Raw genomic sequence first — 22,587 nt, forward strand, 5'->3', positions numbered from 1 at the left:
GGGGGGCGAGTGGGAGGTGAAATAATTTCAGTTTTCTGAATCATATCATCATTGCTAGTGAAGAAGAACACATATGGGTATTGCTTCAGTGTAGTTTTGCTTCTGACACCCAAAATTGTAGGTGCGATTGATTACCTATGTGGTTTATGGAACAAAAGTAAAATATTTTCTTTCTTTTAGATTAAGCATTATGGTTCATCTCCCCCCCAAAAAAGTACTAAAGAGGACTTCTATCCAAGTTTATAAATTAATTTGTATTTTATTATATGTTATGTTTCATGTCTTGATGATCCTCAACAGCTGTACTGCCACTAAGCCCATGCAGAAAGAACATGTTTACTCACATCTTTCACCCTCATCTAGTTGTAGATTTATCTGTTCTCATTTTAACATCTTAACTTTTAACTTCTCATTTCAACCATGTTCTAGTGGTGAATGTGTTTCTGTTGCTAATATCCTAGTTAAATTGGAGATTCCGGATATTCTTACAGGATTTTAAAGCAGAATTATTATATTGAAAGCAGACAAGGTTTTTGAAAAATTATTTATGTGACAAAAATAAAAGACTGAAAAATATCTTAAATCACCTTTAATCAAAATTATGATATGTGAAACCAGTATAGAATCTATATCATCCTGAACTGTGGAATTTATCTGTATTGTATACATCTGGTCTTAGGAGTAACTGTTTAGCACTATCTATATGTGGTTGTGTTATTCTAACTTACTAATAAGGCACATCAAACTTCCTTTTGGCAGTGTTTCTTAATATTTATTATTTTCATGCACAGACATGTTAGATTGGAATAGAGAGTAGCTAATTGCATGAGCAAGTATGGGTACCTGAGTAGATCACGGAGATCATATTGCTGGATGGTTTCTTGAAGGAATTGTCAGAGAAATGGGAGTCTGTAGAATTGGAATGAAGTTCAAATGTTTTCACCTTGAGTGAAAAATGAGTATTTTATTGTCTCTCTGTTTATCATAATTTTCTAAGATCAGTATTCTGTTAAAGAGGGCTTGCAATCAAGTGATTCAGCTGTACATCTTTCATGTCTGAACAATTCTGACTAGCAGTACTTGAAAAACATGCTGCCCTCCCCATCCCAGTAGCAAGGCATATATGTTCTCTGTGAGAGTGTGTTACCATAGCATTGTGGAAATGGGCTATTTGTAACAGAAAAGTCATTTGAAAACTAGTTATATTCATACTTGGGGGGGGCTTTTTTGCTTTCAGCTCTTTGAAACCACTGAGTGTGGAAATGGATATGTAGAAGCAGGAGAAGAATGTGATTGCGGTTTCCGAATGGCAAGTAGAGTTATATATTACTCCACAAGTCTTACACAATATATTAAAATAAATTATGTGATTGGTAATGGAGGGGGAAGGGTGATGGAAATGAATTTGTTTTGCCTATTGTTAGGGAACAACTTAAATAAAGGACTGTGTTAAAACATTTTTTCAAGTGAGAATGAGTGCAAAGACAGAGAGACTCCTCAGAACAGTCTTCCTGTTGTACTGCTGACAAGATGTAGCTCTTTCCCATCAATTTTTGCATTGCACTGTAGAAGTGCTTACCCTTTACTTTTCCTGGACAATGTGCCTGGAGTGGTAGACTCCTTATCTATGCTTTGGAGATAGGTGCCTGTGTTCAGACAGAATAAGTAAACTGTTTTCTTGTCTATTGTAGAAATAATCCAATAATGTTTTTGCAAAAATCTGCCCTGTAGGTTCAAGTCCTAGTTCTAGTATTTAAATATAATTGCACCCATAATTACTTTCGTTAATCTTTTTTCTGCATTGAATACAATTTGACTAAGCAGCCTGCATTTAGCACAGGCTGTTACACACCTGTGAAGAGGCTTCAGAGGTGTGAATCCCCTTGTTGCTATAGCATGTATGTCACCGTTTTCCCTTTACTTTAGTATTTGAGCATTGCAAAGGATTATTCCAGCTGATAATTTCAAGCCATCAGTGCTGAACTGAATCTTTCGTCTGCTGGTACATAATAGTGTGTTGGAAAGATTGTGAAGAAAAAACTTATTTAAAATGGAAAACTAAAAGTGTCGCTTAATATTTTCTTTAGGAATGCTATGCAGACTGTTGTAAGAAGTGCTCTCTTTCTAATGGAGCTCATTGTAGTGATGGACCCTGCTGTAATACATCATGTCTTGTGAGTGTTGCTGCAGTATATCTATTGTTCTTTTCAGTTGTCCATGGAAGTCGTGTGCAGCATGTTATAGTTCAAAGCGTGTTTTATGTAGAATGAAAAGGAACCACCTATGTAGACATAATCTTAGTCCCGAACTATATTCTTAATTTTCTAGTTTTTCCCACGAGGCTATGACTGTCGATACGCAGTGAATGAATGTGATATTGCAGAGTTCTGCACTGGAGATTCTGGCCAGGTATGTATGCAGAAGCTTTCGCTGCTTATACTATTGATGTTTGTTTGCATTTATTTTTATATCAATTTAAGAGGAAAATTCAGATTAAAAAACTGCACACTCATATACCCACAAATAACTGGGGGGGGGGAGGTATCTTTTAATCCTAACAAAAATTTTTAAATGGAAGAATAAACTACCATAACCTCAAAAAAAAAATAATCTAAGTGGACTCAAATATGACTTCTGTAGTTTTATTTGTTTTTTAAAATTTGTGTGCGTGTGTGTATCTGTATAGTATTTGCGTCACTCCTTTGCTCTCTGCCTGCATAAGTACTAAGAATATACTGCAAATGTGAATGGATTCAAAGGTAGTAACAGTAAGATTTTATGAAATAAAATAGTTTAAATTACAAATGTAGAAAATTACAACTAATTGAGTATAGAATCATAGAATCATTTAGTTTGGAAAAGACCCTTAAGATTATCAGGTTCAACCATTAACCTAGCACTGCCAAGTCCACCACTAAACCGTATCCCTAAGCACCACATCTCCATGTCTTTTAAATACCTTCAGGGATGGTGACTCGACCACTTCCCTGGGCAGCCTATTCCAATGCTTGACAACCCTTTTGGTGAAGAAATTTTTCTAACATCCAATCTAAACCTCCCCTAGCACAACTTGAGGGTGTTTCCTCTTGTCCTGTCGCTTGTTACTTGGGAGAAGAGACTGACGCCTATCTTGACACCCACCTTGCTACACTTCCCTTCAGTTAGTTGTACAGAGTGATAAGGTCTGCCCTGAGCCTCCTTTTCTCCAGGCTAAACAACCCAGTCTCTCAGCTACTCCTGATAAGACCTGGATAAAGCGTTATGTTTTTTAAGACTGTGCACATGTATGATAATTTTAAAAGTTGTGGATCTTACGCATTTCTCTTGAAAACATTTGGCTAATACTCAAAAGTTTAGGAATAAACAGCAACCAAAAGGTTGTTCCGAGTTCTTTTAAATGGTCAACATTCTGTACATTTTCCATTTTCACAGCATCTTTGATGCTTCAGGTGATGTGTGCTCCTTTTTAATACTGATTAGTTTCAAGGTTATATAAGAACTCCATAGCTGCTGCAGTCATCTACTGCATCAAGTTCTTAGCTTTGAAGAAATAAGATTCAGGATAGATCCTATGTCTCTCTCTGGCCATTGGCTGTAATTATAGATGCCAGTAAGTTAACAGTAACCTCTTTTTCTATTACCATCTGAGACATCCACACTTACAGATAAGTAGCTATTGCTCAGGTTCTATTGTAAATCTTTTATTCTGTTGATGGAGCATTCTTATTGGGAGGGAGAAGGACTTTCTTAAGCTAGAAAGCCTGCCCTCAAATTATTGTCTAATGTGGTACATTGCAGCATACCCTTTCCAGATCTTCACAAGTCACTGTTTGAGGAGGAAAAGCTTTGAGAATGGTCTGCTTCTAGCTTTAGTAATCTGAGCCTTCTGGATCTAATGACCTGTTCATACCAAAAAAGTTTCCAATGCCAAGAGAACACGACTATTAACATCATAAAAAAAAAAAAAAAACCCACAGCTCTGTAAGGCAATAGACTGGTAGGCTACAATGAGGTGCTGGCTTACTTTTAGTGGAACAGAAATGAATGCAGTGGCAGTGTTGCAAACATGGCCCCAGTGTTAGCTACCAAATCCTGTTGCTGAACACATTTGTTTTGCTTTTTATTTTGCCTCACCTCCTTAATTTCTACTTGGAATATGCAGAAATCAAACCTTGTATTTCGTGGCTCAAGATGTTAATTTTTTCATTAGTGTTTGTAGCTATAAAGATTCCTGCACTGATTATGCTGTCTACCCCCTTTATATGTCATGCAGTTGTATTTTAAAACTGGGAAAATTCCATATGTGATCCTTTGATCTATTATTACAGTACACGTGATACAAAAAAAATCCTTAATTTTTTTCAGTGTCCACCAAATCTTCATAAACAAGATGGGTATGCCTGTGATTCTAACCAGGTATGCAGTGTTTTAAAATTCCTGCACATCAGCAAATAGAAAGCAACCAAATATAAATTTTCTTTTTTTTTTTAAATTTAAATCCTGTCTTCCATATTTCTTCATAAATTTTGTCTTTTGGACCTCTTGCTTGTACTTTATGCACTCTATGAATAGTAAAAATTTTTACTTTGAGTAAAATCTGCTTGGTATCTTTACATTTTGCATGTAGATCTTTTATTACACTCCATGTTAATAAGTTCTTTACAAGTATGTAAATGAGAAGTATAAAGCAGCTTGCTGCTATGTCAGTGTGTATTAGACACCAACTGACTTTGAGAATCTGGCCTAAGATGTGTACTCCATCTACCCAAATTAATGAAAACAATTATACATCCCAATATGTTTGTGAAGAATCAAAATGAGACGTTTGTTGGGGGAGGGGAAGGACATGAAATATGTGTTCAGTTCTCGTTGCTAACATGTTGTGCTTTGTTTAGGGTCGTTGCTATAATGGTGAATGCAAGACAAGAGATAATCAGTGCAAATATATCTGGGGATCTAGTAGGTTGACTTTAACTACCTTAAATGTATTTTATTTCTGGTCATTCCTGTCTTTGTTTTGTGTTTTTAATATTTTTATTTTTTGTTCTTGCCACTGTAAGTTAATGTTTTCTGCTCAGTAGACTGCAGTGAGAAACTGTGCCTTGAATGCCAAGTGAAATTTTGAGTTTGGGAGTGATGACAGTGTGATTGTTCTGACGCGATGTGGTTGCAGACATAGGTAGGACAGCAAGTGCTGGACTCTGGTGGAATTAGATGAGAAAGCATACAAAATATTGGCAACTTTGAGTTACTGGTGCTGGGGGAGGCGGAATGGGTTTGAGGGTTTTTTTGGTATAGTTCAAAACAGATGTGTTTGGATTTTTTAATGATACGTGTCAATTCCATTATCCCAGCAGTGGTTCATGCTAAAGCTGCTTCACTTTGCCTCTCTTTGCTATACCATCCTGCAAGTCAGGAAAATTAGTACATTGGTGTGAATCTAAATATACATAGTACAAATTTAAGCCCAGAGGTGTTGAGTAAAATAGAATTGCAGTTGCAATGGATTTTGCTTGCAGCTGAGGGGGGATAAATGCTCTGTGTAATGACTTTGAGACAGTTAAGCAGAGCAGAACTATCAGGATGTCCTGTACTCCCACACTTAATGTTTTCTTGTGCGTTTTGTCTAATCATAGCTGCCACTGCCTATTTGAGGCAGAACAATCATTCCATTCTGGGGAAGACAGGAGGGGAGTGATACAGTTTTACCAATTGTCTTGTACAGTACAAAAGATGCTATATGAGTGTAAAACTGGATGGAGACAACATTTTCTTTGTCTTCTGATGCCTTTTTGAGCTTTATGTTGCCACCCCACATTTATTGATAGATGTTTTTGTTAAATAATTTATTTTCATATTACACACTTTTATTAAAATATTTGGTTTGTCTTCTGTACCAGTGATTTTACTGCAAATACTCTGTCTTATTTACCTTTAATATTTTATCTTCCTCTGTATAATTGTTGTGCTTTTCTTTTAATTGAATTTTTGAAAAAACAAGTGGGCTTGTTAGTAAATAATTGTGGTTTTAAACCTATTAGTTCAGATTTTTACTCTTAAAAAAAAGAGTATTAATTTGCACTCTGACTGTTCAACCTTGTTTTCTCTGTGAACCCCTGAAAAATAAAATAAAACAAACATTGAGTTGATGTCAGAATATATACTTATGGTATATGCCATATATAAAATTTTTGATTTCTTTAAATACAGATCAGGATTAATTGCAGTGCAAACAACTAGATTAGATCTATGTGCAACTGTTATGAAGTGAACAAAATTGGACCACAGATAAATTCAAAGGCAGAAGACAATCCAGACATTGTGGAGATTGCTTTTTTAAAAGTTCAGAGCAAATTTTGAACATTGAGCATTATTTTAGAAAAGCCATCTGTAGGTATTGCAGTTCAGTCTGCTAGGTTCCCACTGTAGTTACTGGAAGATACCATCTGTGCCCATACAGAAAATTGCTATAATAAATTATGCAGGTTTTCAAAGCTCTCATGTTGCCAGTGGAAAATACATTCCCTTTTCCTTTCTTCATCAACAGAGTCTTCAGGCTCTGACAAATTTTGTTATGAAAAGCTTAATACAGAAGGCACAAAAAAGGGAAACTGTGGAAAGGATGGAGATCGATGGATTCAGTGTAGCAAACAGTAAGTTCATTGTGGTAGAGATTATTTGTATTTCAAATAGATTAATACTGGCTTAATATTGTCTACTTTTTCATTAATGTTTCATCAGTTTGTTTTGCATTATTTTCAGTAGTCTTTCCCTCACAAGGTTTGCATCTTGAAAAAGTTCCATACGTCATTCTGACAAATCCACTCAGCTATACACTTGTAAAGAATTCCAGATTTTCAGAAGAACATACTGTGACTTTTAATTCTTTCAGAGAAACTGGGGAATAAGGTGGCAGAAAGTCAGAAGTTCATAACATACAAACACCTCAGACTTGGTAGGGGTAAATTAGGCCGCAAATACACATGGTATTTTTGCTTGCTCTGGGATTGATAACCAGATTATGCTATTTCAAGTTTGTTCCAACCTTTATTTTGACTAGAAAGGACCATTAGACATTTGGATGCTATAGAGAAAATGGCTGATTCATTTGCATGTGATCATTACTAGATTAATATTTTATTCAATTTATTTTTCAAGTTAATGATCATTTAGTGGGTAGGCTTAAATTTCTCCTAATATACTTAGTGTTTTTTAAATTTTTTAAATATGTGTGTAAAAATTTCAATCTTGGAAAGGTGTTTTCCTTCTTTGACTATCTGATGTTTGTCAAGTAGCATTTTGGGGGGGCATTACATGATTCACTTTTCAGATAGGTGCATAAGAAAGAAGTTGTTTAATGGATTTCTTTATATTTAGATGAGAATAGTGTTGTTATGTATATTACAAACCTAATTTGTATAAAAGCTTTTCTTGGTCAGTAGAGAGATTCAGAAAAACGGTCTAGCTGAAGGGCCATTTAAGTTTTTTGCAATTTTAACAAATACAGTTTCCAGCATTCATCCAGTTGCTACTATGACTTAGGGCAAATAGAGTAAGAGATGCAAGTTTTTAAACTGATATTCTTCTATTGAAGATTGCATATATAAAATAACATCAAATAAAGCAGTTTGTTTACCAAAATTCAGGCACATACACTGCTTGCTAATGATTATTATTATGGTTCTGTTGTCCTGCAAGGGAAATAAAATACAATTAAAAATTCAAACTTCACATTAACGTACAGCTTCCAAGCTGCTAGAGAGGGGGAAAGGTAATTTAGCCAGATACCACAAAGCTTTGTACAATTTGGCTCCTCTTACTTGTACTGTATTGTATTTAGAGCACAGATAATTTTTTTGTTGATGTGAACATTTACTGGTGCATTAGAATGAACAATTACTTGTTTCTGCCTTTTGTCCTTTATATCAAATAATATTTTATTTCCAGACTGCTGCTCTGGAAGTCTATCATGTGGCTTATGGTGATACAACTATCATGATTATGGCTTATGATTACTTGGTGTGATCAGTAGCATCATTGCCAGTCTTTCTTTTTTGTAAGTTTAGTTTGTATTATTCCAGTAACTTTTTGATTTATGTTTTCATTTTACAGTGATGTTTTCTGTGGCTTTTTGCTCTGTACTAATCTTACTAGAGTTCCACGAGTTGGTCAAGTTCAAGGAGAAATTATCCCAAATTCGTTTTATCATCAAGGACGAATAGTGGACTGCAGGTAAAAGATAATGCAGTGTTCCAACATGATTTTGCTCTGTCAAACCTAATTGAATTAACATAAAAGTAAAATTGTATGATTTTTTTGGGTAATTAATATCTTACAGCAAAATCATTCTTCTGAGTGGTATTTCTTTTTATTAAAAAAAATAAGAAGGCTAATACTCCACATTTAAAGAGAGTGAAATGTGGGTTATCCTCCTGATTACTCTATCTGATCTCTTCAGTAGTAGAACTTCACAGTCAGAATTTAATGCTCAGAATTATATTTTTCTGGGACAGGAAAAAAAAAGTTTGTAATTGCTGAAGACCTATATATTAAAACATAATGCTTTTGAGTATTATATCATCAGAGAAATAGCTGTAGGGGAGTGAAGGCTGAGAGGGAGGAGACTGAAGAGTTGTGGCAGGGTGAGATGTTAAACTACAGTTCAGTTAAAGGGCAGGTAGATGGGTTTTAGTCTACTGTGCACAATACAGGATTTGTATTTGAAAGACATTGGCAACATTGCTGTCATGCTAAGAATACTCTTACATAATTAGGTCCTGAGTGACCAATGATTCTTAACTCTTCTATTATTCCACTAGTATTTTTATTTAAATGTCATGTGGGAAGTTAGTTTTTTAACATTTTTCTAGCAATAATATTTCACAGCATTTGGAGGGGGGAAAAAAAAGAAAGAAATAAAAAAGCATGGCCCATCAAAGACTGTTAGAAAACCCCCAAAGCCTAAAGTGCCCTTTTTGAGGATTTAAGTCATTATCTAGACTTCTTTTTAGTCTGACGAGAAGATCTTGTCAATACTGTGGACAGACAGGAAAACTTTGTAATTTTGTTCAATCTGTCTGTATGCTTGAATGAGAGAAAGTTATGAGGCTTTTAGTATCTTTACTGACATGTTTAATATTTTCAAAATACTTCAGTCATAATACTAATAGTATCTTAAAACTTATTTCTCCTAGTGGTGCTCATGTTCTTTTAGATGATGATACAGATTTAGGTTATGTGGAGGATGGAGCTCCATGTGGACCTCACATGATGTGTCTGGACAAAAAGTGCCTGCCAATTCAGTCCTTGAACATAAGCAGCTGTCCCATTGGTTCTAATGGAAAAGTCTGTTCCGGTCATGGGGTGAGTCTGTACTGGGAGTTAGCAGCTAAGCTTCTACAGCTCTCTCTGCTGTATCTGATCTTAATGTACCCTGTGGAGTTCTCTACCTGCAAGTGTTCCTAAGACCTGCTGATCAGGCACATTATATTCTCTTACTCTACCCATAAGTCCATTTGTCTAAGACATTAGGTATGTTTTGATGAACAGATTCACTGTTTCATGTCTTAACGGTAATACTGGTAAAACCTTTCCACTATGGGATCCAGTGGACAGATACTTGCCTAAGGGGCTAGACTTTATACAAGATTTTTTTTTCTCTTGTTATGTGTAATCGAAGATGAATTTGAGTGGTTCAAAGAGGGTTAGGTTCAAAATCAAGAAGAAAAATTTTAAAATTGGAAAGTAAAGGATCTAGGAGATCTAGAAATCATCTTGGTACTTTTGGAGAGCGGCATGAGTGGTGAGAGAACTATGTTACCTTTTTTGTTTTTCTTTGGATTATTCCAATTCATAATTTTAAAAGAATACTTCAGGTGATCAAACCTTTCATATGATGTTTTTATCTTCAGCTTCCTAGGTAAGATTCTTCAGTGAATGCTTTAAGAAGCAGAGTGAGATAAAAGTTAAATTAAAAAAATCACATGTACTATGTACTTGTAATTAGTGTATAGGTTATTTTCTGGGGTGGTTTTTTGACATTGTGTTCCAGTGTCCAAAAGACATTAGATGACGCCTAGTGACTGACTTCACTTCTAGTCCCATAATGAAAATTTCATTCTTTGTTTCCTGTCTGTTTCTCATGTTGTGCTTTTTCCTTAGTAACCCTCTTCTAGCAACACATTCCCTGTTCTTTTTCATATGGAAAGTTTATAGCTATTAACTTTCATTATTGGTTTGATATTTTAGGTTTTGTCAGTTAGATAGGTTTCCCTGTATCTGATAAATGTATTGCCAATTTTAGTAAGTCCTAAGTCTTTTTTTAGAGGTCATTCAACTAAATATAGACTTAGAAAGAACTATTTCCTCTCTTTCTAGAAGATAAGCAAGCACTCCTCATTGCTGCTTAGAAAAAAAAAGATGACAAAATCAATGAAAATCTTACTATTTTTTCTGCATGGGAGCAAGCTGCAAATGAGAAGTTGTAAAGCATGACGATGTCTTGAACCTTTTAAACACAAATGCTTGTATTCCTTCTGGACATCCATGCTCAAAGTCTAGATAGTTGGTTAATGCAGCTCTAACTAGTCTAAATAGGTGTTTTTTTGATGAGAGTTTGTGTTCTTTTTTTATATGCTATGCAGGTGTATAGCACAAGTCATGATGGAACCACTAGGAACACTTCTGCTTGTCTTAGCATTTGAGTGTATTTAGAGGCTTAAAGCAAACTTTCAGGTCATTGATGTATTATACTCATTCTAAACACTCAGTGACATTGCTAGAATATATAAATGGCTAAGTTTTACACTGTGAATTAAAAACCTAATTACATGTTAAATAAACTTAATAAAATGTAGTTAAAAAATGATTGCTGTCATTTATTTTCTTTTCCAGGTTTGTAGTAATGAAGCCACTTGCATTTGCAATTTCTCCTGGGCTGGGACAGACTGCAGTATTGATGATCCTATCAGGGATGCTGGTAGCAAGAAGGATGAAGGACCCAAGGGTTTGTGTGATTTCAGTTTTGCTGTTCTTTCAAGTGTTTATGACATTTTTCTGTTGATACATGGTAGTAGAATTAGCATATAGGTAAAGAATAATATTGTGCAGTCCTGTTTAGACCCAGACAGTAAAATTCTGCTTTGTTTAGGTGAAGTAGGTCTTTCTGCTTTGAGAATTGATGAAACTTATTTTTCTAACCTAAAATATGGAGAAGATATCAATAAGTAATGGTATGTACTTTCTGTTTTTTTCTTCATCCCTTATTCTCTATTTTTTATGATAATTTTATTTGTGATTGAGATATGACTAAGTGTAGCTCTTATTATTTATATGATAATTGAGTATTTACATTTTACTAGAGATTTCTAGTTCCCTTAGTTGTTCTCAGGTAATTCAGAGTGCTGTGGCATAAAAAAGGGAAAAGTGGAATGTCTGTGGTGAAAAAAGCTTTGGTTCCTTGAAATCAGATTTCAAGGGGAGGAAAAAGAAATAAATTAAGGTTTTAAGGACTTACATTATTCTTACAATAGTTGTTATGTATTTAGAAGGTATTTCAACTGCATATGAAGTATAAATACAAAGAGGAGCTATTGAGAAAATAATTAATCAAAGAAGTTTTTTCAAAGAGGAAGTAAAGCACTTGAAATTCTCTCTGACTTGTCTGCCAAAGAATGTTTTTGGATTGTGCTGTTCACTTTTTTTATGTCTTTCCTGTCATCAGGACATTGTCCAACATCAGACTATATTTATTCAGTGTTCTGCATTTACAGATAAAGTTCCCAATAAACAACTGAGAAACCCAAACAAAATTTTTCTGCTATGTTCCAGTTTCAGGTTCTTCTGTCCCTCATACAAGGCTGATGCAAAGAAGATAGAGTTGTTTAAAAATGTAGTCCTTAGAGCTCAGACTCTAATTGATTACTCTTTAAAATGTCCAAGGTTTCAAGGGAGGACAGGATTTTGGTACGTCCCTCTGGAATGGCTCTACTTCTGTCTTGTGTGCCTTATTCTTTTGCCCCTTAGCAGAATGATTCCAGTGGACCTTTACCGAGAACGGTTGAAGAAATTCTCTTAAAACAAGTGACCACTGTGAAGGAGGCTCTCTAGAACAGCCCAGATTTGTATTAGGGAATCTGTGCAGGTGCTTCCTGGACTCCTAACCCTACCACTGTTCAGTGTAGAGCTGCCTGGTTTGTACGCTCCCTTACAAAGCTACTTGTCATTCCATTTCCCGTGAAAACCTTCCTAACTGTGGAATGCTGCTTACAGAGTCTTAAGAAAAATAGTGGAGAATGGCACTATAGAGCTGGTTACTTTTCTTTTTGTGTGGATGAGGAGAGCAGTATTTACAGTTGTGACACAGGGTACATGAATTTTATATTGCTCATTTCTAAATTCTGTAGGTAATAAATAAGTCCCTCCTCTGTGAAAAGATCAAGGCAACGCAGAAGGTACACCTATCATGGTTAGATTTTTTGTAATTCAGAATGGAAATGCCTTTATGAAAATTAATGTCAAATCTGAAATATTCTGGGGAAAAATCTTAAATTAATAGTATATGCATGGATTTTTGCCAGTAGGTACAGATGCAAAGTTCAGACTGCATTTTTCAATGGAGTCCTCTGCAAAAAGGCAGACTATGTTTTTGTACGAGATGGCTCAATGATTTCAAAGGATGGATTATTTTTACGTATGTTGTAGTAATTTATTGATGTCGAATCACCTAGAAATGAATTAGGAACCTGAACACTGACAGCCACTATAATCTGTCTTGGTGTGCTAATAGAGGAATTTCTTTGTGAGAAGATATCGGAAGAATACAGAAGTAATTTTCTGTATTGTAAAGATACAGTGTACTAAAGTAGTTAATGGAAACTACTTTTACTACGTTTTTTCCCCTTATTACCAGTATTTGTATTACTATGTCATATGCTAGTTTACAAATCTGAGACAGAAACCAAAATACTTGTTTTTCCTTTTTCCTAAATTTGAGTTTTGTTACATTTCAGAAGCATAACACTCATGCTGTGAAAATTCACCTAATAGATTTAAGGGTTTTCCACACCATAAATCCAAGCATTTTTCTTATTACAATTAGAGCATGTATAGCTAGGAAGTATTGCTATTTATTTATATATTGTTATGGTAATTGACAATTGACTGCTGCTCCTGCTGCACTTTTCAGACCTTTCCATCATCCATCAATTGCTTCTGGATCCATACTGTATCTCAGGGTCCTTAATTATATTGGTCTTAAAACAGGAGTCTTTAACTACTCAATGCAGCAACGTACTGTATCCTGTACTAGCAGACCTTCACAGCATGCTAGCAGTTTTGGGAAGACAAAGAGTTCTTGCTGTTTGGTTTTGGCTACTGCAGAAACTGAATTACTTTAGAGTGTTGGCTAGTAGTTCTGAAATCAGTAGGACCCCATATGCACACAAGATTCTTTATTTGCAATTTAATTTGCAGAATTAGGTCTTTGTTCAACTAGTGGAATAGTGTTTTGTTTTTTGAATATAAAACTTATGTCTCTAGTGTGTGTGTCTATATTTATGAAACACGAAAAAAAAATCCTGAAACCATTTCAAAACAGACTTTATTCAGCATGAAGACTCTGAAGCTTTTATCCCTTGGAAAAGTTCCCATTAGACAGGGAATTCAGCTGCTTGCTAGTGGTCTGTCATGACTCAGTGAATCTATCAAGCTTTTAATCTTTAACATAGGAAATATATAGATTTTTTTTCTCAAAAGATTCCCTTAAAAAATGAAAAATAAGGCCTCAAGGTCTTAAGAGAGACTATCTGAACATACTGAAATTTTGAGGGTGCTACCTGAAGCTCATTTCTAGGGTAGGTTTTTACTTTTAGAAGGTGTTATCTGTCTTTCGGTCATGTAGATAAATAGAGAGTCCTATTGATAAATGCCGTAGCAAAGGAAAATGCTACTAACTAGTAAAAGAATGAATTAAACAGTTGGGGTGTTGTCTTTTCCTACGATGGTACTGTTTCCAAACAAAAAGTTTTAATTTGCTTAGTTATATTATGCATACAGTAAGCTTCTGGTGATCAAAAGGAAACTTTCTTATTGGTGATTTATTTACATTTTGGCTGTTATTAAATAAGCGGTAGGTTGAGGATATTCCCTTTTTAGGTAAATAATAGAATCACAAGCAAAAAGGGATAGTCTTACCTTTATGGGAAAATTTCTCATTGAAATATCTGCAAGCATTCAAAGACAACCAAATATAGATAATTTCAGAATTTTTAAAGCTACAGTATATGGTAAATAAAGGTTTGTTAGGAGGTTGTTTATTTGATGATGGATTATAGAGTAAAGTAATTCCTCAAAGGAATGTTTAATGTTTTCATTTCAGACATATATGTGATCATTTCCTTAAAAAATCTTCCCTTTTCCCTCCACACAGTGAGCATGGCCACTAACAGGCTAATAGGTGCAGTGGCAGGGACCATTCTGGCCTTGGGGGTGATTTTTGGAGGCACAGGGTGGGGAATAGAGTAAGCATTTTTCTTAGTTTGAGTTTTATGTTTGGTGCCTAGTGTGTGAGGTAACCGTATGCACCCGAGCCCTCTGTGTATTACCCCATTAGCTTTGTTATGTGGTGACTGTATTTGTCGTGTGATTTGACTGTGTCCGTGTCATGTGGTTTGCTCATGCAGTGTTGAACCTTCTCCTGTCTGGGATAATGTGGGGCATAAAACAATAAGTCTGTGAATTTTTACGTTGTCACAGTAAAATTAAATGTCTAAATGTTTCCATTACACCAAATTATAAAAATAGTGGGGAAAAATGAAAGTTGGTGACTATTTTGCAAAACAGACTGAGTGTTTCATAAAATGCAGAAATTGTTTATTACAGTCTGTGGGGCTTTCAGTCTTACAATGGGTCACACAATCTAGGTAGGAAGATGAAAGCTGACCATAGTGGTATAGACAGCTGTTTTTAAAGTAAAGTTTCTGAGTGTTCTGTAGCTAGGATTCTGTTACCTCAAGGCAGTAGAATGCTGGAGTATAGAATTCGTATATAAAGAATATGTACGAGTAATTTTTATTGTCTTTTCATAATTTTAGGAAACTGTAATCTTAAGTGTTAGCTCACTACCTCAATTTTAACAGTGGCTATTTGATTTATATATGCGCACATGTGTGTGTGTATGTGTGTATATATATACACACACACACTGCCCTACAAAAATGCCCATATAAGAACCCTTCATTCTGTATTCACTGTGCAAACTACAGAATAAATTGCTGTTCCTCTGCTTTTCTGAGATTTCCAGTTTCACTGTGTTTCTGATACTATAGATGACGTCTGTTATGTGACAGTGCCACCTCTCTGAAGGGGGAATCATAACAAGACCATTTGTCATTTCTAATCAGGCTGTGTGAAGAAGCATTCAGGTACAGTTCTGATTAAGGCTGCGTAGGCAGTCTTCTGGTAGGCAGCATTTTGTGTCCGAGTTTGCAGCCCCAGATACAATCGTTTTAGCTTTTGCTGAACCAGACTGTTACGTGAAATTCATCTTAGATTCTCAGAAGAGTAAAGAGCTTTGCACTCACAAAGGACAACTAATAAAAAACAAATGGAAGAAAGTAAATAGATCATCTGCCTGAAGAAGATCAGATTGGTGTTCTACTGGTGGCTTTAAACAGCTGTTCGCTAAAAACTGACAACTGTGAAGATCGTAGTGGTTTGGGACCCAGACTCTGGAGCAGAGAATTTACCTGCAGGTTAAGGACCTTTTGCTTACATTCTGCCTTGTACCCTTCTGTTTTTAGCTTCCCTTACCTGCTGTCTCAATCCATTCAGCTCTGACCAACCTCCCTGACCATTTGTTCTTGCTCCTGTACCCTTCTGCTCTAATTTCAGCTTTTCTTTCTTTTCTCTCATCTCGTTACTCACTACCTCACTCATTCTTCTTTTTGTTTCTATCCATTCTTCTTTCCTGGATCCCATCAGTCTTTTACTCTGTCCTCTGGCTCCTTCAGATACCAATGTACATTCAGAACAAGCCACTGCTACTTTTTGTTGCTTGGTTTAAAGAAAGCACATGGGGAACATAAGTACCCTCTCTGTTCCTAGCGCCCTTTAGGCCCTGGTGGCTGTTGCTCTCAATGGCTATAGGGGGAGGTTGTGATCATCACAACCCGATGCCAGGTCCTGCCCTGCTTCCTCCTTCCTTGCCTCTTCACTTGCAAATGGCAAACTTTTCTTCAAAGTGCTGAAATAACTTTAATTTCTTAATGTTTTATGAATTTATTTTAGTAATCACAGGAGACGAAATGGCAGAGTCTTTTTTTTTTTTTCCAGATTTCATCCTTTGATAACTTAAGCTAGAGGATTTGGCTGGCAAAGTGACAGGCAAGAAAAGAAAACACCAAACCACCACAGTGTGTTGTTACCTGCAGGACAATCTGCAGTAAACTTGCCTCTTCTACCGCTATCAGAGTTTCAAAGCAATGTATCTTAATTCTTGTATAATCTTTCTGATGGTGGTGAAGATTTAGGGAATAGTCTGAAGTCTGCTGAAATGAAATGTGTGTTCTGTTTTAACACCTTCAGTAGGATTTGTATCAGGGTCTTAAAAGATGACTAGAGATGATATGATGGCTGTGCCCAAGCAGGTGATGCCTTGCAGGAAAGAGGGGTGTGCCAGGCGGTTAGGGTGCAGTTAATCGCAGGAGCTTCCTCCTGATAAATCTGTGTCTGCAGGTGGTAGCAGTAGTATGGCAGAAAGAAGAACCAGGGGTCTCGCATCTGGTGATAGTCTGGGTGGAAAACGGCCCCCCAGTATGGTGGTTGGTATAGCCTTCCTCTTACCTTCAGCTTGCATGGATTTATGATGTCAGGCACCCGAGTCCAGTGACTAGAGAAGCTGATTTAGCTGAAACATGCTGATTTATACTTTTCTTCAATAAATGTCATTCAGCTGAGCTGATGCAAAGTGGGCTTCATACTGGTAGCAAAATTCTGGTTTATTAAAAATACAGTTTCCTTGATAATGCTTAATAAAACATAAGGTATACATCTTTAAGGTAAGGCACATAAAGTAGTCTTCTTGTAAATACTTTTATCTACGCAGTCTGTTATGGTCTTGAAATGGCTCACCAATAATCCTCTTAAATCTCTGTATTTCAAAACTGGAATTCATTAATTGGAGGACTCTGTTCCGGTAAACAAGTATTGCTGCTTAGTAATGATAAGTATTCCTCTATCTTTGTTTTTGTATTGAAGTCAGAAATGAGATTATGGTCTTGTTGATTATCAGTGAAATTTTACCTTGAATGTAGCCCTTTCAGTTTCTTAACTAGGAAAAGTAGCTGTTTTCTGCATTCCTAGGAACTGCCACTCCCAGTATACTGTGAAACAGTGTTAAAATTATTACGGAGGAATGGACATGCCTTTATCCACAGCCATCTATCATTTACTCTGCTCTTAGGCTCTCTAGCAGATAGCCTAATTCTCAGAGACATCTGATTTTCAGGGTTGTTTTTGTGTTAAAAATGAACATCACTTCTTTAGTCACTGACACCTTACAATAGAACTGGGTCAGATCCAAAAAGTTTTTATCAGGACCCATTTATTATTTAATATAATTTTAGTAAATTTTCTATTAACTGGACCTAATTGTTTTGTGTATTATCCTCTTCTGTTTAAATGTTGATTGAATTCTTCCATATTTATAGTAAAAAAACCCAATGTTGATGTTCTGTATTGAAAGGACAAACTACTGTTTGTTGAATAGATGCGTGCTATGAAATAGATTCCGGCCCCCCACCCTAACACTGAACAACCAGGGAACATAGAAGGCATGTAAAAAGTGGCCATTTGGTACTTCCTTATCTAAGTTATGACTCTATTACTGTCAGTTAATCATTGTACCTTTTTTGTGGGAAGGTACAATTTTATGGCTAGAAAGAAATCAGCTTTAGAATTTTTCAAGGCTTCTAAAATTTATTACAGCTAAATTACTTGCTGTGTTTTCAGTCTTTTGTTGTGTGCAACCATCTGATAAAACCCAGAGTAAGCCATAGATCTGACTCAGATACAGCAGCTCATTAGGCTGTTGTTGAAAGCAAGCCTTAATTGGGAATATAATGCCTGTGGAATGGCATTCATTTACCCTCCACCATGCTCACTGCTGTTGATTTGAGCCAGGTGTGACTTTAAAGGTAAGTCCAAATAAAGTATATTCTTCCAAATTGTGAAAAATTACCTTTCAATTATTGCTGTCAAATTTGTGCACTGCTCATATCTGTAAACCTCACTATGTTTCTTTTCAGTCCAAGTTTTTTGTTAATATTCCTGAATATTCTTTGCATAGGAATTTCAGGAAGCAATTTTTAAGCCTTGGTTTTCTTTTAGCTAATCTGATCTCCAAAAGCACTGATCTGGGAAACATGTCATGGATACAGTGAAGTCAGGTCACTACAGTAAATTTTAAAACTTAGGGCACAGGCTTAATGTAGTGTCTGGGACTGGGCAGCTTTTGTGATACCAACCTAACAGCCTAAAATGTTTCAGTTGTTGCAGCTGCCCTTGCTCTTTCCTTTGCTGACCTCTGGCTGGTCCTTTTTCTTCCTTATGTTAGCTGTCTGACAGTTTTCCAAACTCAGTTGCAGAACATTTAAAAAGAGAAAATTTCAGTTGCTTGGTTTGGGGAGATTGGGTTAGGAGGCAAGAACTGCTTTTGAAGGCTATTCCTGGATATGTAAATGTTTAAACAAAAAGTGTGTGATATGTTGCAGGAGAACTGGCGGGTTGGTTTCATTTTGCCTTGAGCTCAGATGCACTTAGCTGTACATCAAAGACTGCTCAATAGGAAACTTTTGTGCAGAGCAATTAAAATGTTACAATCAAGCCTATTGTCAGTTTTCTTCCATCCAAGTGTAAATAGAGCACTTAAGGGGTCAATTATGAGTATCTGATTTAGCTGTTCTCTTGCCCTCTTCAGAAAATTGCACAAACATATTTTGTGCTGCTGTTCTTCATTGCTGTCTTTTTCCTGCTCTACCCTTGCCCACTTTGTTGTTAAGTAGCTTCTTGAGGATGTGGAAGAGATGCTTTGATGTTTGGAAAGCTTAATGGGAATACAGCTTTTATTTCAACTTTTGTTCCTTACTATATAATCCTTTGCTTCTGTCACAAATAATTGTTTGTAAATGTAGCACTGACGTAACTGTAGGGAGTCTGGCCTCTGATTAGCAAGTGGTGAGAGAGGCTCTCAGCGCAAATCAAAGTATTTACCACCTTTCAGGATGTCCATGACAAAAGTTAGGCTTTTTGATTTTCATTTTTTCCCTCTCTCATTTCCTGTAGTCATAAACCATACAGCATTCATACTTTTTCCTTTAATTGAGAATTATTCACAAATAGTTTAGCATTCTCAGCTGACAGTTCATTCACTAGATAATGGAGTAAGTCACAATGGAATTTGCTGTCTTAACACTAGATTTTTATCTATGGTAGAGAAGTCAACATAGCACAATGCAGAAACCAACAGTTTTGTTCGTTCTTACTGTTAAAGAAAAGTAAGTTGGGCTTGCTGAAATTGTCTAGAGACATCACCCCGTGTGCTGTCTGTATTCCTGGAATTGTCTGACTACCCTGCAGTTGCTTCACTTCATGTGAATAAAGTGGTTGGTTCTTATGTCTGTCTTACCATAATCCTTTATCGCAGGTCCTAGTGCCACCAATCTTATAATAGGCTCCATCGCTGGTGCCATCCTGGTAGCAGCTATTGTCCTTGGGGGGACAGGATGGGGCTTTAAGTAAGCAATGCCGCATGTCTTCTCTTCAGTGGCTATGGCATTTCTATTTCTTGCTTACATCACTAAATTTTGAGTTCCTGCTACAAGATTTCTAAGGTAACTTCCCCCCTGCAACAGACTGCTGTAAAGAGAAAGAATTACACATGCACTGACCAAGAGGAGGAAATTGATTTGAAACTAGCAGATGTCATCAGGGTGCAAAGTTGAAGAACAATAAAAGAATTAATTTAACTGTTGTGAGTTTACCCTAACACTTAGGGAGCAGAGTCTCTTTTTCACCTCCAATTTGTAGTGTTGTTCTCAGAAGTTGACTACAGTGGTTAAAAACCCTGAAAGATACATGTCTTGAGGAGTGTTTATTTTGAATGCAGTAATCCTTTCAAACTGATAAATTTTTTACAGTTAAAGACTTCATGTGTAAATGCTAAGTGGTGGCAGCAGCTGAGTAGTTTTCAGTAATAGGTTTTGACACAGTTGACTCAGAAGTACCAGAGCTGACTTTTGTTTGTGGTTACTGCTTTATTTTTTTTTTAATTATCAATTCACAATTTTTTTTAAATTCAGGTTTAGAGAGGATGTTTTGAAATCTTGAACTGTCTCCTGAATGATGAAAACATTTCTCACCTGATTCTAGTTCAAGGTGTTTTTTAACTATGAAGAGTAACATACTAGTCATTCTGCTTGCAACCGTCAAAGCAAAGAGAGAGTCTTGTACAAAGGTACTTAATTCTTGCTTTTTTTTTTTTAGAGTCTAGTCTACCTACATGCATAGTCCATATTTAGTAAAAAGGATCTAAATTTAGAATCAACATTTACAACCTTACAAATCATGGAAGTGTTAAGCACAAGTAATTTATCATGGTATTCAAGTTGCTATTTCTTTTCAATAACATGAATCAAGATTAAGCCATGATACAACAATAAGCCATAATTCCTCAATCAGGTTTTTATAACAATTCGAAGAATATTTTATATGGCCTCTATTCATACTCCATGTCTGAGTTGAGAAGAAAAAAAAATTTATCAATTAGGGAGTGAGGTGGCTGTCAAAGTAGAATATAATGACCAGGTTGTATTTATCTGTTAATTCAAAGGTCACCTGAAAATGTTTGTTTACTTCTGGTTTAGACCGAGTGGCCTTAATTTAATTACACATGCATATAGAAGCAAAATAATTCTTGATCTCTTTCGGTCCTGCTAAAACCAGACTTTGCCCTTCCCTCTGGGCAAGGTGACTGCCCTGTTGCACTGCCTGCCACTGTCAGTGTTTTCAGGAAGACCCAGCAACCTGCTGTGCCGATTTTTCTCTAAATGCTTGTTCTGAGAGAAATAACGCTTCCTGTGCTTCCCCTTGAGGCTGGCACAGGCTGCAGAGCTGCATGCATCGGCTGTGGGAGTCTGTGCTCCTCATTTGCTTTAGTAAGAAAAGATTAAATACAAAATGTACCAAAACATCTGTCTGCATAAGCATAGGTGTGTGATCTTTATAGCCTTTTTATTTCCTGCTGGTAGACTTACCTTGAGCTGCTGTATTTTTTTTCTTAAAGCATTTCATTTAAATCAGATCCACTTCTTTGTACAATAAATACCCCTAGGTCAGCCTCCAATATTTATAAATTACTATAGGGCAGCTCTAAACAACGTAGTTTTAATTCAGTCTTACATCTTTTGCATTGTGTCTCATATGGTAGAGATTTTTATTTTCAATATTTATAAACAGTAGAATAATTTAGTATTTATGCATTTTTGATTTATGTTGTTTCATCAAAGCTGTGTTCAAAAGGCAGAAATTCAAATGGTATTTGAGGTGTGCGTTTTAGAATATGCAGTGACAGACATGGATGCGCATGTGGTGGTAAAACAAGAACGAACTGGGATTCTTTTTATTTGATGGATTGAGAGATTTCCTGCGTGTAAAGGCCTAGTCTGGGAATAATCACAGAATCATCAAGGTTGGAAAAGACCTTTAAGATCATCAAGTCCAACCATCAACCCAAATGCTCTTTTACAGACTCTAATACTTGTACTGACATACTCTATAGCATTAACTAATACATTTACATTGTTTTAATCATATCCTACTAGATGCAGAATTATAGGCGAGAGTTGTCTTTTAACTTAAATAAAGCATATAAACAATACATAAAGTTTTAGGTTAGTTGCAGAACTGAGGGGTTTCCCCCCACCCCTTCACTGCAATTAGCTTTTTAAATAAATACAGCCAAATTGTCTGCAAGGCTGGCTTTAGCATTTCTGTTAAAAGTTTTGATTTATTGAGAACAACAGTGCGCACACATTTAAAGTGATAATATTAGAAACTTTGATATTGCAAGTTCCCATGGGAATTAACCAAGCTAGATTTTGCTGGAAAAAATAAATGTCAGATTATAATTTTGGACCAGTTTTCTGCTATCAGAGGCATGTGTCAGTCATCTAGCAACGCATATACTTTCTGGACACAGAGTACTTACCCCTAAATAATACATTTGTATTGCAGAAGGTAATTTGTTGAAAACACAGTACAAGTCATTAAAATAGAAAAATTTTAGGCAGTTTCTTCCTCTTAGTCTTTTTAAGCTGTCTTGTGCTGTAACAACCTTTGCTCTTTTGCATCAGTGCTTCAGCACCCACTAGCCACTGTGTGAGCGGTCTGGCTACTGACTGGGGAGGCCCATGCTCAAGAACTGCAGGAACACAGATCTTTAGAAGAACCCCTCCCTGTCTGAAACAGCACAGTCTTTAGCTGATTTTTTTATTTCTCCTTTGTGTTCCATCTCTCAAACTGCTCTCACAA

General features: G+C 36.0%; 1 protein-coding gene across 1 annotated transcript in view; it reads left to right on the forward strand.

Moving 5' to 3' along the window:
• The window catches only part of ADAM23 (ADAM metallopeptidase domain 23), a gene marked incomplete at its 5' end in the record, with an annotated part of 75,052 nt that overhangs the window by 47,796 nt on the left and 4,669 nt on the right, over window positions 1–22,587 (forward strand). The window contains 10 exons of the mRNA XM_010291771.1: window positions 1,238–1,309; window positions 2,088–2,174; window positions 2,329–2,409; window positions 4,366–4,416; window positions 4,896–4,959; window positions 6,548–6,653; window positions 8,113–8,232; window positions 9,195–9,363; window positions 10,894–11,005; window positions 19,703–19,793. Coding sequence (XP_010290073.1) covers window positions 1,238–1,309; window positions 2,088–2,174; window positions 2,329–2,409; window positions 4,366–4,416; window positions 4,896–4,959; window positions 6,548–6,653; window positions 8,113–8,232; window positions 9,195–9,363; window positions 10,894–11,005; window positions 19,703–19,793 — 953 coding nt within the window. The remainder of the gene's footprint in view (window positions 1–1,237; window positions 1,310–2,087; window positions 2,175–2,328; window positions 2,410–4,365; window positions 4,417–4,895; window positions 4,960–6,547; window positions 6,654–8,112; window positions 8,233–9,194; window positions 9,364–10,893; window positions 11,006–19,702; window positions 19,794–22,587) is intronic.

Source organism: Phaethon lepturus, unplaced genomic scaffold (genome assembly GCF_000687285.1).
Source record: "Phaethon lepturus isolate BGI_N335 unplaced genomic scaffold, ASM68728v1 scaffold16367, whole genome shotgun sequence".
NCBI lineage: Eukaryota > Metazoa > Chordata > Aves > Phaethontiformes > Phaethontidae > Phaethon > Phaethon lepturus.